The sequence below is a fragment of the Rhinolophus ferrumequinum genome, chromosome X (genome assembly GCF_004115265.2).
Source record: "Rhinolophus ferrumequinum isolate MPI-CBG mRhiFer1 chromosome X, mRhiFer1_v1.p, whole genome shotgun sequence".
In the NCBI taxonomy this organism is placed as follows: domain Eukaryota; kingdom Metazoa; phylum Chordata; class Mammalia; order Chiroptera; family Rhinolophidae; genus Rhinolophus; species Rhinolophus ferrumequinum.
In genome coordinates this window covers 52233795-52249168 of record NC_046284.1, presented here as the reverse complement: position 1 = coordinate 52249168, position 15374 = coordinate 52233795, and the positions used below count along the sequence as shown (strand labels likewise).

At 39.7% G+C, this 15374-nt stretch overlaps 1 protein-coding gene across 1 annotated transcript; it reads right to left on the bottom strand.

The window, feature by feature from the left end:
• Window positions 1-704: 704 nt before the first annotated feature.
• TMSB15A (thymosin beta 15A) lies at window positions 705-2165 on the bottom strand. The gene is made up of 2 exons (XM_033103886.1): window positions 2066-2165; window positions 705-742 (listed from the first exon to the last, which is right to left on the bottom strand). The coding sequence occupies exons 1-2, from the start codon at window positions 2163-2165 to the stop codon at window positions 705-707; spliced, it is 138 nt and encodes a 45-aa protein (XP_032959777.1).
• Window positions 2166-15374: the final 13209 nt, after the last annotated feature.

Sequence of the window (15374 nt, the reverse complement as noted above, 5' to 3'; positions counted from 1 at the left end):
GCATTAGGAATAGAGACAGTGGAAATGTAATGGCTGTGTGCGATGTCAGAGAGATAGTGGATGGGGGGATGGGGCTTGACAGTGTGAGGGATATAAATGATAAATGTCTAACTATTACATTGTTTTGTGCACCTTAAACTCATAAAAAACTTATATACACAACCCTACAAAAAGGAAAATTGGCAGAGGACCTGAATAGACGTTTCTCCAAAGAGGACATACAAATGGCCAATAGACATATGAGAAAATGGTCAACATCACTAATCATCAGAGAAATGCAAATAAAAACCACAATGAGATGTCACCTCACACGAGTTAGAATGGCTGTCATCAACAAGACAAATAGTAACAATTGTTGGGGAGACTGTGGAGGAAAAGGAACCCTCATACACTGTTGGTGGGAAGGCAGATTGGTGTAGCCGCTGTGGAAGGCAGTGTGGAGGTTCCTCAAAAAATTAAGAATAGAATTACCATATGACACAGCAATCTCTCTCCTGGGTATCTACTCAAAAAATCTGAAAACATTTATCTGTAAAGATATATGTGCTCCGATGTTCATTGCAACTTTATTTACGGTGGCCAAGACATGGAAACAACCAGTGTCCTTCGATAGATGATTGGAGAAAGATTTACAGAAAAAAACAAGCTTTAAACCAAGACACTCAGGCAATGTTGAAATTTGATCTTGGGAGAAGATCCTCATTTTATGATGTTTGAACACACTGTTTCTCTTGCTGGATAGCTGGGGAGGAAAACAAAGCACACCAAAAAAATCATTAAAAGCGTGTTTTCCTAAGTGTAAGTTGTTCCTCCCAAAAGAGCTCTTTGCCAAGTCACTGAAGGCTGTCATACCTGCTTTAAATTTAGAATGCCAAGGCACTAACCACAAATCGTCTGGTGTGTGTGTGTGTGTGTGTGTGTGTGTGTGTGTGTGTGTGTGTGTGTGTCTGCAAGTTAGCCAGCTGAACATTCATTAGAATCTATACCAACTGTGTTTTTTTTCCCCCTTTTGAGAGGTAGGTCTATGCTCTTACCATTTTGCTATAGGTTATTCTGAGACTGAAGAGCAAGTGAAGTATTTCCCTCAGACTTGTTTATCACTATATACCGTGTTTCCCCGAAAATAAGACCTCGACGGACCATCAGCTCTAATGCAACTTTTGGAGCAAAAATTAATATAAGACCCGGTATTATATTGTATTATATTATATTATATTATATTATATTATATTATATTATATTATATTATATTGACCCGGTCTTATACTATATTGTATTATATAAGACCTGGTCTTATATTATATTAAAATAAGACTGGGTCTTATTTTAATATAATATATTAATTTAATATATTAATATATATTAATTTAATATAATATATTCATTTTTGCTCCAAAAGACACATTAGAGCTGATGGTCCAGATAGGTCTTATTTTCGGGGAAACACGGTAATTAGCAAGTTACATCCTTTCAGACAATTTTGACTAACTTTGGAACTCTCAAATAACACTGACATGACAAAAAGTCCCCATCAGTTTTGTGAATATGCATGGTTTCTCCATCAGGCTGTAACTCCCAAGGGCAAAACTAATCCCTTAAGTCTGGAAGCCTTGAATGCACCCCAGATCTAAACTTGTTCTCTGCCTCTTGTCATCAGGTAGAGAAAGCCAAAACTGCAGTCTGTGTGGTTCTTTAGGAATGAGATCATGGATTCAAATTGCTAGATGCTGAAAATGCCAAATAACCATAAAGTAGACAAAACTAAAATTTTTCCAATATTCCAAGATTGGTCGTAATGCGACTTTTAGTAATTTTCCAGCAAAAAAATTAGTTTTTTATTCCCCCATTACTTCTTGGGTCTATCATATAAGAACCACTTATATAACCTAAGTAAGAAGACAGCTATTTGATATTTTTCACTGTTGCATTAAATATAGTAGTATTATAATTATTTCTTACTTTGTGGCAAAAATTACTAGAAATAGTTTATTTACTGAAACTATGAAAGTTCACCATTGTTTTCACCACTAGAAACCATCCTCTTACCCCCCATCCCATGACTTACTTTCCTTTGAGGGGAGAGTATTTTTTTCTTCAGTATTAGTTTTCCTCAGTTTTGACCTGTCAAACTTCTCTACTTCAGACAAGTCTGCCTTATCACTCATTTTGACTAAAAGAAAGACTGAAAATATATTTTTTTTAACTGACAGAACTATTATCATACTAAGGGATCATAGCCAAAAATTCTCACATTTAATATTAATGTGTATTTTACGTTCAGATTTTCAACAAGAAAACAGCACATATCTTAGAAAAGTCGTGTTTTTATTAGAATGTTTTGAATTCCCCATTATTGTCCCATTTCTGATAGGCAGTAAATGCCATTGGATCGGGATGCACTAGAAATCAAGATGCTCTGAAACCGAGTCAGTAGGCTGGTCTCTTTTAAAATCACAGCAAAGGTCAAATGGAGGAGATAAAAGCACAAGAACAGATATAGATAAGACAGTAGATTACAGGGCTACAATAAGAGAGGGAGGGATTTAATCCAGTTATAACTAATTAAACGTTATTGTGGCACTGGTTTGTAAACACTGCAGGAAGGCACAGCTAATTAGGACCAAGGACTTCAGCAGAATAGGATAAAACCAAATAGAGTTGATTTTTATTTTATTTCAGTACGTTTTCTCCACAGAGGGAGAGGCGAGGAGATGAAGCTAGGAAATGAGGTGCCCTGTGACCACTCAGTTTGTCGCGCAGAGACAATAGGAGACCCCAGAGACCCGAGAACAGAGCTCTCATGCGAACAGAGCTCTCATGCGCGTGCCTGACCCCAACCTGGAGGTTTTAATGCACATCTAGTGCCCAGGGTTGAATGGCAAGGCCCCAAGCAGCCAGAAGTTCCGAATATACCTCCTTTCCCTCGAGGTCACCCTAAGACCCTCCTATGACCAGCGATCAGACGCCAATCTCCAAAGGTGAGAAACAGGGACTTCAAATAAATAACAGGGCTTGGCGCAAAGGCCAGTTTGTTGGCAGCACTTTGCTTATATTTTAAAATAACTATCATCCTAATCGGACGCCCATCCTCACCTATCGGCCACGGGAGGGGAGAGAGCGCAAGGCCAGCCACCAAGGGCCCATTCGGGAAGGTCCCCAAGCTCCCAGTCCTCACAGCCTGGGACCTGCAGCCACAGCGGACAAGTCGCTCTGCGGACCGCCTCCTCAGGTCTCGGGACCAACTCGGGAGGACTCGGCATCGCGCGCAGAAGGCGGCGCTGAGGAAGACAAAGACACTTCTTGCCCAGTTAGCTTTGAATGTCTGAACTCCGAGATTCAAGCTGAAGGAGCCCTAGTCAGGCTCTCTTGGCTTTTTATAAACATAGGGGCCTAAATACGCTGCGAGGACCAAACAATGATTTGGAAGCGATGCTGTGTTATCTGTTCTAATCTTTGGCCAGGTCATGGAGGAGGGGTGCTCATGGAGACGGTAGCAGTTCAGGATCATTCACCCCCACAGCTGGACATATCAGTGACAGTGCTGCTCTCCTATGTAAAAGTCACATTTTCAACACTCAATGTGATATATAGATGACGTATTACAGAATAGTACACCTGAAACATACATAACTTTACTAACCATTTTCACCCCAATAAATTTTAATTAAAAAAAAAAGAAAAACTGTAAAACCATTTAAAGCAAGACTAAAGGAATACAGTTGCTTAGGTATCTTTACTCAGTCATAAGCAACTTACAATAACGATTGCTTAGTCCAACCTATTTTTCTCTTATAATTGAGTAGAATATACTAACTCACCCTGACATTTTTAGTTTTGTTTTTGTGTTTTATTTTGTTTCATCTTGGCATGTCCACGGCACCAAGATCTCTATAGCTATCTTGTAGTAAAAACTTCACATTGGGAAAAAAAAGTCACATTTTCGATTTTCTCACCCACCGGACATGGTGGTAGCCAGTTTAAGGTAATCAGACGAGAATCTACTGAAGCTATTCATCTTTATATCCTGATCCCTAGTACTTTGCTTGGCCCGTAGGGGACACGGGATAAATACGTACCAGTTTGTAGATTGAAATAATAAATCCATGATAGAGCAGATGTTTCGGATAGCAGCACCACCCAGTGTCTATGTTGGGGGAGAAAAGTGAGGATCCAGTAGTTACTTGAAAGGACTAAATCTTCAATGTCATTTTCTGGATACTCACCCAGAACCTTAGAGCATTAAGGTAAAATGGAGTAGGGCTATGTCTTTAGTGTCAACCCATATTTTCCATATGGCTCATGTATGGTGGTAGAGTTCTACATAGATCACCAATCACTCTCTACAAGGATTTCTCAACCCTTCCCCACCTCTCTCCATTATCTTTTCTATGTTCTTGTAGCACATTGCGTTAATTTGGGAATTTTGTCTGTTGGAGAAAGGCAGACTCATTCAACAAATAATATTCATTATGGGATATTATGTCCCAGGCATTAAATATAATAAACACCAGTGTTTCCACCACCCAGATTTGAATATTGCTAACATTTGGCTATATTTACTTTTTCTTCTTTTAGGAATAAAAACATTACAGAAAAATCGAGGCATCCTTGCCTCGGGCCCCAAGGCCATTCATTCAGCTTCCCACTTCCCAGCAGTAGTCGTATCCTGAATGTCAAGTGTAGTTTCTAGCCCATTTTTCTATCACTACAGATTTATGTGATCTCTGCTTCCAGGAGCAATATGTAGCATTGTGTGAACCAGTGCCATGGGTGTATGACTGAATTTCCACATCACTAGGGGTTGACAGGAAGCCCCAATTCCCTCCCCCTCCCTAGCCCAAGCTTCAAAATCCTGCAGCCCCTACCTGCCCTGAATCCATCAGAACTCATCCAATGATGATGTTTATCCCCATTTGTACCAGTCACCACAAGAATCCCAAGATCCCCAGACATCCCTCAACTACCACATTCTAACCTCAATAAGGCTGTGACCACATCCCCTCTTTAGTTTACTTCACGAGCCCCTCCCCTACTCCTCAGACACAATGCCCCCTCGATAATTCTCCATATCCTCAACCTCTTCTCTGAATGTGCCCTTCATTGTCTTCCCCTAACAGAAATCAGGCTCTTCCCTGAGGATTCTGTGTCCCCTGAAGCCCACTCAAGAGGAGATGATTTCTCTCTTACCACCATTGTACCACAGAGACTGAAGTTTGGGTAAATGTCATCCTTGCTTCTCATTGCTCCCTTTAGACCATTCCTCTCCCACCTCCCTGAAAACTTCCAGCTATTGACAGAGTGTATCACTGACTAACCTTCATTATTGTTGTCATCTAGCAAACTTTAGTCACCCCCCACCTTATTTCTCAAATATTTTAGCTCCTGCAACACAGTCAGTCTCAAAAGTGATAGTCTTGTCTTAATTCCCGGTGAGCTCAAGAATGATAATTCTGACACACTGGCTCCTTCAGTTCCTTGAATATTTCTCCTCCATGACATTGCCCTTGACCCCACCTCAGTTACTCACTGGCATGGCCATAACCCTAGGCCTTGTCATTGCGATTATAGCAATCCCTTTATAATGTCAATTTCAAACATTCCTCTCTGTGACAATCACCTCCTCTTTTTTCAGCTCACTCCTTTTGGTACTGAACCAGCTCACTCCTTTTGGTACTTCTTTCAACCTCACCTGAATCTCCAATCCATTGATCTTACCAGATTTCACCATCCCCCTCTCTCTTATTGTTTTCTCTACTTTCCTTCCCTAATTTAAATATCATGCTCTTTCTTTACAATCACTTCTTTTCATATACCCTCCAGTATCCTGCCCCTCTCTCACTTTGTATTGCTTCCATGGAAAAATCATAACTCTGGGTAAGTCCAAATACACCTCAAGGAGCCTAAATCCATATATCTAAACTTAGCTGGAGGCAAATACACACCACATGACTAATTTCAGTTTAAATTAATGACCATGAACCTCATTTGGGCCCTTAACGCTGCCAGTCAATTGCTCTATAGGTCTCCTGTCCCTTAACTTTCTTAATTTTCTAAGTTACTATTTCATACTTTTTCTCTCCTCAAACTCCCAACATCACTTTCCCATCCTAACTTTTCTCTTACTTCCTATTTTACTAGCCATCAAAAGAGCACTTCCACAGACTCATAACACCACATTGCTTCACCTACCCACACGTGCATCTGTATCCATGGTCTTTTGACAACTGTATTACTCAGAGTTCTCCAGAGAAACAGAATGAATAGGATAGAGATATGAGAGAGACAGAGAGAGAGAGAGAGAGAGAGAGAGAGAGAGAGAGAGAGAGAGAGAGAGAGAGAGACGAGATTTATTATGAGGGATTGGCTCACATGATTAGGGAGGCTGAGAAATCCCACAATCTTCTATATGCAGGCTGGCTGTCCAGGAAAGCTGGTGGTGAAGTTCTAGTTCAAGTCTGAAAGGCTGATAACTGGGGGCCCATGGTGTTAGTCCCAGTCTGAGTCCAAAGACCCGAGAACCAGGAGTACCAATGCAGAGGGCAGCAGAAAGATATTGCAGATTAAGTAGAGAGAGTGAATTCGACCTTCCTCTGCCTTTTAAAAAAATATTTGAGCACTCAAGAGATTATATGATGACAACTCACATTGTTAAGTGTGATCGTTTTTACTCAGTCTACAGATTTAAATTCTAATCTCCTCTGGAAACACCCTCATAGACACTCCCAGCTATCTGAGCATCCTAGTCAAGTTGATAAATAAAATTAACTATCACAGAAATTGTCATATATAACTTGGCCAAAACAATCTTCAATATGAGTAAAATAGGAAAGGATACCTTTGAAAGGACGTCAGAAATGTCAAGGAAGTTCAAAACGTGCTAGCAATAGTATACAGGATGCTGTTAATTTTAAATGCTTTTTAAAAATAAGAAAATAAAATGGTTCTGTCCTCAAATTGATTAAAGACAGTTTTGGGATATTTAGATTGTCAAAATATAAAAAGAAAACTGAAGGGACAGAAAAACATCTCAGGAGGAGTTAAAATGATGAAGCATAAATAAAATAAATTTTGACAAAATGGATTTCAGATAACGATGTCATTAAATAAATCAATAAGGAAATAAGTCAATATAGTCCCATATGTGACAGGAAGCAAGTCCAATATTTAAAAGACTGGAGAGACAATATCATTTCAAAAAGACTTTAAATCTCTGTAGCACATACTATTCTATGCCAAAGCTCCTATTTTATTCTAGTAAATAACTGTATCATTCAGGGTTCTCCAGAAAAACGAAACCAGTAAGACATATTTTTTCAAAGAATTTTATTTATTTAGAATTATTTCAAGGAATTGGCTCCTGCAGTTGGGGGGGCTGGCAAGTCCGAAGTCCATAAGGCAAGCCAGCAATTTCAGGCATGAGTTGATAATAAATTCTAACAGCAGAATTTCTTCTTCCTCTGGGAAGTCTTAGTTGTTTGCTCCTAACGCCTTTCAGTTGATTGGATGAGGTCCACCCACATTATCAGGGTAATCTTTACTGAAAATCAACTGATTGCAGGTGTTAACCACATCTACAAAATATCTTTATAGCAACATCTAGATTGGTGTTTGATTAAATAACTAAGTACTATAGTCTAGAGAAGTTGACACATCACAGTAACTAAAATGCCTTATTCAAGAATCCTCTTTGAAAGATCATCTAAATTCCTTCTGAATCTTCTACTTTCACAATTTCAAATCTGCTCCAGATATTTTCAATATATAGATTGCCATACACCATTCAATTTAATAAGTATTTATAGAATATCTACAATGTGTTAGGCACTACTGGAGTATCTGTCTCCAAGAAGTTCCACCAATTTGAGGTTTTGTGGGCAGTGAATTTATTTGATCTATCATTACCACTTCCTATTACCTTTAAGCAAATGTGTCGGCTTTCAAAGGATACATATGAATAGACTACTGTAAAAGTTTCACCAACAAAATTTGAGAGGTGGCTTTTCTATCAACATTATCTCTTAGTGTTCAGCATTAGGAGTCCCTTTGCAGTCTCAAAAGTTTCCTCTACCTTGTTGATTGAAAATTTAAGGATGACTTCACCATTACATGAATACAATGAGGCCACACCATCCCCTCTATATTCTTGCTTTTATATGACATACTATATTCCTTATCTTTCAAGTCCATCCTGTTTTGTCTACACTTATCTTTTCTTCTTGTATATTTATTCACTTTTACTACACTACTTGGTCTTTGCCAAAATCATAAAGTGAGACAAAAATAAAGAATTTTATTCCATAAAAGCCAAAGTGTAATGGGGATGATGCAGCGTCATTATGTTGACCATTTGTAATGGCATTTTCTTTTTGGCCTATGTAACTGAAGTTGTACCATAAGATAAAACTATAATTCTTGGAGTATCACAATTGCTGAAGTGAGACTATATGTAAGAAATATTGTGGCCACTCTGTTTCTGCAGAATTTCAGTGCTGGCAACCATATCATCTTTGTTCCTATAGCTATGATCCAACCTCAGGCTCAGAGTTAGGCCACTTTAATTGTTGGTTCTCAATTAACTTCGGCCTAGTTAATTGAGCTTTGTCTTCCAGTTCTAAGACATTGGCCTCAGTCTTACTTCCCCATATTTTTCCAATTCCATGGCTCTTAGGACCAAACTCCCTCCATGATCAAGGTTCCTCTTGGTTCTTACCAATCATCCCATCTAGTTTCTTGTCTCTGGGCTCCAGTTCCCTAGTATTAGACCTCCCTGTATTTGACTGCCTACTTTCCTGGATCTTCATCTCCTACCTGAAGCCAGAGCTACACAAACTCTCCTCCATAAAGGTGTGCTCTGTCTGCTGACCAGAATCCATTTTGGCTGTTCATGAAACTGAATTTTTGCTACACTTAACATTTTTTCATAGACCGTGAAAAGTCTTCCCTAACTGCCTACTACATTCATTCCCTAAATATGTCATACCCTAAATATGACATCAGCTGCTATTTCTAGATCTACAAGGAAAAGACAGAGGCAAACTTGAAAAATGTATTTCATTATTGCTTTCTTTAAATTTGGCATATTATATTATGGAAGAAATGCATGTGCTTATCAAATATATTATATATAAAATGTAAACATCCCGTCTTCTCCTTCCTCTGATCTCACCCCTTGGAGAATAGTAAATAGTCTACCAGCAGTAATTTTTAATCTCAACTGCATTTGTATCACCTGAGGAGTTTTAAAAAAATACTGATACCTGGTCTCTGCCGAGTGGTCTGCTGCTAAATGTTTAATAACCACTCTGCAGAAGAGGCTGATTTTTATTTTATTATTATTATTATTTTTTAATTTATTGGGGTGACAATTGTTAGTAAAATTACATAGATTTCAGGTGTGCAATTCTGTATCACATCATCCATAAATCACACTGTGTGTTCACCACCTGGAGTCAGCTCCCCTTCCATTACCATACATTTGATCCCCCTCACCCTCATCCCCCGCCCCCCAACCCCCTTACCCTCTGGTAACCACCAAATTACGTTCCCCAGATTAATTTTCAAACCCGTGGCCATCCTGTGGTCACCAACTGACCTCCAATCCCCTCACCCTCCCCCCCACCCCCCACCCCTCCCGCCCATCTAGCAACCCTCAGTTTTTCCTCTTTGTCTCCAAAACTGTTTCTGATTAGTTCATTCACTTATTCTTTTCTTTAGAATCCGCGAATAAGTGAGATCATATGGTACTTATCTTTCTCTGTCTGACTTATTTCGCTTAACATAATGTTCTCTAGGTCCATCCATGTTGTTGCAAATGGTAAGATTTCTTTCTTCTTTATGGCTGCGTAATACTCCATTGTATAAATGTACCACAGTTTCTTAATCCAGTCATCTACCGATGGGCATTTCGGTTGTTTCCATGTCTTAGCTATTGTGTATAGTTCTGCAATAAACATAGGAGTGCATAAAGATTTTTGAATTGAAGTTTTGGGTTTCTCTGGATAGATACCTAGGAGTGGAATTACTGGATCATAGGGTAGTTCCATTTTCAGATTTTTGAGATACCTCCATACTGTTTTCCATAGTGGCTGCACCAATCTGCAATCCCACCAACAGTGCACAAGCGTTCCCTTTTCTCCACATCCGCGCCAGCACTTGTTGTTTGTTGATTTATTGATGATAGCCATTTTGACTGGGGTGAGGTGGTATCTCATTGTGGTTTTTATTTACATTTCTCTGATGGTTAGTGAGGTTGAGCATTTCTTCATATGTCTGTTTGGCATCTGTATATCCTTTTTAGAAAAATGTCTCTTCAAAGTCCTCTGCCCATTTTTTAATTGGATCGTTTGTTTTTTTGGAGTTGAGTTGAGTGAGTTTTTCATAGATTTGTGATATTAATCCCTTATCAGATATATCATTGGCAAATATCTTTTCCCATTCAGTAGGATCCCTTCTTGTTTTATTGATGGTTTTTTAAATTTTATTTTTAAATTTTATTTTTAATATTTTTAAATTTATTGGGGTGACAATTGTTAGTAAAATTACATAGATTTCAGGTGTACAATTCTGTATCAGTGTTTTAAACTCTGTCTCTGGTAGGTTGGTTGCCTCCATTTCATTTAGTTCTATTTCTGGAGGTTTCTCCTGTTCTGTTTTTGGGGGTCATATTTCTTTGTTTCCTCAATCTGGCTGACTCTCTGTGTTTGCTTCTATGTATTAGGTAGATCTCCTATGTCTCTCAGTCTTTGATGGGTGGCCTTATGTAGTATGTGTCCTGTGTGCTCCAATGGCACAGTCTTCCTGATCTCCAGTGCGTGTGTTCCAGGAGTGTCCCATAAGTGTGTTTGGTGTGTTCTCCTGTTGTAGTTGAACCTTGATTGCTTTTGGTGCATCAGTGGGTGGGATTGACTCCCAGGTGTACTGACTGTAAGGATTGGCTATGCCCATGGTGTTTGAACTGCTGTGTGGGGGCTTATCTCTCAGAGGAAGATTCGTTCCCATGGACTCTTGTGCCTTTTGAGACCACCCTTTGGGTGTGCTGCTTGTGTGGATAACCAGGTGTGCTGGTTTGGTCTCAAGCTGACCTCAGAGTGTGTTGCTTCTGGTGTCTCTTGGGAGGGAGCCAATTTCAGCCTTGCCTGTTAGTGCTCCATGGCTACCTAGTAGGATCCAAAAAGCTATATGTGGTTGGTTTCTGTCTGTTCTGTATCTGGAGGCATGTGGAGATGGCATCTCTGTGAACCAAGGTCGGCTGCCAACAGTAGTGGGTCTGAGGCACTTTAGCAAAAGGCCCAGGGTCCTCTGGGCCTATTGCCACCCACTAGCTGTCCATAAGGCCCAGCCATTGAAAGAGCATCCTTAGGTGTGCAGGCCAGGCCCTTGATGATCCAGCACTAGCTGGCCAGGGCAGAGTCCCAAGGAATCACAAGACCTGGCTGGTGGTGTTTACAAAATTAATGCAGATTCAGTTCTTATGCCAGTGCCTGGCCTTGACTACTTCACACAGCACCCCTGAGAACACACAGCCAGTCACTCCTTGCCTCAGGCTCGCAAATCCCCAAGAGCTACCTAAGAGTGGCTGCAGCACAGGTTTTTGTCACTGTCCACCACTAAAATCTCCCCGGGCTGTCCCAGGACATCTGCTTTTGCAAAAGGTCTCTGTGACTTCTGGGGTGAGGCTGGCCACCCAGGTGCCCAGACTGCCCCTGGTAATGCAGCTGTAGGTGGGCAGGGTGAGGTTCCAGGGTGCTAAGGGGTGTGGTCGGTGGTTTCTACAAAGTCAATGCAGTCTTTCTCCTGCACTAGTGCTGGACCCATGATCACCGCACAAAAACACCCCAAGAACTCCATGGCTAGTCACCACCCATCTCAGTCCCGCAGGATCCCAAGAGCTGCCCAAGTAATGCTGAGGTGCAGGTCTTGTGTTATCACCCACCAGCAAATATTTCCTGGGCCACCACAGGCTGTCCACCCACCACAAAAAGGCTTCCACAGCCTGTGGGGTGGGGCCAGCAGCCCAGCAGTCAAGAGTGTCCAGCTGTAGCACCAGCTGTGTGGGGGGTAGGGACCCAATGCATCACCAAAGCAGTGCACAGGGCAGATTCAACTAGACCAATGCAGTCCCAGACTTGGCCCTTTGGGGGAGGGCTTAACACTAAAAATATGGCACTTTCCTGTAAGCCACAGGTCTATAAGTCTCCACACAGGGATAACAATGGCTTCTGTCCATCTAGCTCCTGCCCTGAAGCCACACTATTCAGTCCTTCCCTGCACATCCCTGGGGCTCCCGAGCTGCCACCCTTCCACCAGAGACCAGGCAAGTGCCTGCAAGCGAGTGAGCTCATGTGCCAGCTCTATAAGAGAGTGTCTAGGTTTCCAGCTGCCCTCTACCCACCAGGAAGGGCAGATAGTCCTCGCTGATTTTCATTGCCAGATACTATGGGAACTCCTCTTCCCAGCACAGGCCGGGAAGCCAGGCATGGGGCTGGGACCCCTCCCTCTTAGGCAGGTACCTCTGCCACTGAGGTGTCCCTCCCAGCATTCAACCACCTTCCACAGGCTTAGGGTCAACCTCCTTTACAATCTTCCCCCCTCCTACCAGTCTCGATGTGGCCTCTTCTTTATATCCTTAGTTATAGGGATTCTGTTCAGCTAGTGTTCAGATGATTCTTCAGGTTGATTGTCCTGTAATTTATTCATAATTTTGGTGTGATCCTGGGATGCAGTAGGCATAGCGTTTCCCTAATCCACCATCTTGGACCTCTTATCCAGAGTCTGTGGCTATCATTTTTAAAGTTATTTTTTGTGTGCATTGGGTAATCCAAACCAACTCAGGAATTCTGTGCTGGAAAAAAAAATTAACATGGGAAAATGGATTTAGATTAAGAATTTAGACTGAGGACATTTAAGAATTTTAATTAAAACTATAACTAAAGTTCATAGAATAAGATATTTCATTCCTTACTCGAGGATGAGGTGAAAAGGGTTAGTGAACATTTGATCAGCTAGAAATATATCTTATTCACTGATATGAACCTAGGTTAAAAATACCAAGGGCACACTCTTCAAAAGACGTTTTACTCCATGGATTAGGTACGGGTTTGGGTTTTGATGAAAACTAAAGGCATGAATGAATACCTTGAAATGAATTTCTGAAGGACAGATTAAGATTTCATACTCACTGCTAATATCATTAGAAAGCTTAATCTCTTAAGAAAACCCCATTCACTTTTCATGAAGAAATCTTAGAGCCTGAAGTCACCTTTGAGATCATTCTTTACTCACTTAAAAGGGAAGGACTTGTTAATTAGTCTGAGGTATAAGCAAGTTCTGAATGAGCCCATGGAATTTTCTCAAATATTCTTAGCCTCTCCATGTTTCCCTTCATTAGCTGAGCTTTCTAAATGGATTTTTAAATAGATATTGAAAATGTGCTGAAAATTTCTGCTAACCACACTTTACCAGGTCACTCTAATGAAAGAGAGACTTAGTGAAGAAGAAAATAAAGGAAAAATAGTAAAAGGATATTTCTAAATAACATCATTGTACCAGCTTTGAAATACTCTCATACAGCAACATACAAAGTCAGACTATTAAGTTCATGAACTCATCCTAGAAAAAGTGCTACATACCTCATTGCTGAATATCACTAAAGTCACCTTCAAAGTACTCCCCTTGGGAAGCTGTGCACTGACCCCAGCACCTAGTCCACCCTTCAAAGCAATTTTGGAACTCTTTTTCTGGAATGGCCATCAGAGCTGTAGTCCTGAATGTCATCAAAATGTCTTTCTTTCAATATTTCCTTTATTTTCAGGTAAAGAAAGAAGTTATTGGGGGCCAGATCAGGTGAGTAGGGAGGGTGTTCCAATATAGCTATTTGTTTACTGACTAAAAACTCCCTCACAGACAGTGCTGTGAGAGTTGGTGCATTGTCGTGATGCAAGAGCCATGAATTGTTGGTGAGAAGTTCAGTCGTCTAACTTTTTCACGCAGCCTTTTCAGCACTTGCAAATAGTAAACTTGGTTAACTGTTTGTCCAGTTGGTACATATTCTTAATGAATAATCCCTCTGATATAAAAAAAAGGTTAGCAACATCATTGCAACAAGTTCGTGAACTTAATTGTAGCTTATGCTATTATACATATGACTCGACTCCAAAGGAAGCTATAGTTATTGTTAAATGATAATGAAACATTCAGCTTGTATAAATGATCCAGATCCCTACAGCTCTTTTACTCATAGACTGAAAACTATTTACAGTGGAAGATGTAGGATAAAATTACTGCATAGTTAGTTAACAGAGAAGCAATTATGCTCCCAGCCTTGGACATTTTACTCTGTAGTTCATAAATCAGGACTTTCAGCTCCTTAAAAGTGTTTTTAAATTCCAAAAACTGATGTGAAATATCAGGGATGAAAAGGAAGAGAACAAACACTTTTTTTTTTAAGTTTTTGTTTTACACCGTGTACTGTGGTTAGTGCTTTCCATATACTCTCACACGAAGCCTCATGATAACTATGGAAGTTAGGTTTTGAAATTCATTAAAGTCTTAGGATTAATACATCATGAAACTGTTTAATACACTCCAATCTGACTCCAAAACTCTTGGCCAAAACTATTAGACCCATGCTGTTTATGAAAATGCAGGATAAATGCAGTATTTCTGTATGGGCATTACTTGTTTAGGGATCTGCCTTGTGCATGCTTTTGTAAGCTCCACCAAGAGTAGAAATCACATATTATTAATCTTTAAAACGATGACAAAGCATTATTCCCTGAAACAAAAAGTTGCCCATTAATGGTCTGTTAACAGAACTAGTGACATCAAAGCAAAGCATTAGGTCTGGAATAACTAAAAATATGGTGATACTACCATATGATTACATAATTATAAGCTTTACCAGGCTTTCAAAAACTTGATTTTCAAAATCCATACCAAATTAAGTGGGATTTAATATACTGTCTCACCTCAGCACTTAGTAGGTGCACAATGAGGGTTAGTTTCCTTATGGTGTGTATTTCACGCTTAAAACACATCTCAATCTAGATAAGATATATTTCAAATGCTCAATGGCCACATGTGACTAGTGACTAACTTATTGGACAGTGTAGTTCTATATTATTTGGTGTATATTAAAATGTTCATAATAACATTTTTATTAATAATATTCAGAAAATAAGAATACATATATGATGTATTCATCATACATATATGATGAATTTCCAGAAATGTTTCTGCAGGTTTGGAGGCCTTTAAATTATATAAAATTTAAGTGGTAAAATATTTTTCAAACATAATTTATGATATGTAACTGAAATAAGATAATTTTTAAAAATTTATAGACCAAATAAAAATATAAGAAAATCATGATTACT

Bases quoted from the DNA above. Each gene is read 5' to 3' on its own strand.
- TMSB15A (XM_033103886.1), bottom strand. From the start codon at position 2,165: ATGAGTGATAAGGCAGACTTGTCTGAAGTAGAGAAGTTTGACAGGTCA. The intron at 743-2,065 runs GTAAGTCATGGG...TTTCCTCCCCAG, and splicing joins TACTCTCCCCTCAAAGGAAA to CTATCCAGCAAGAGAAACAG.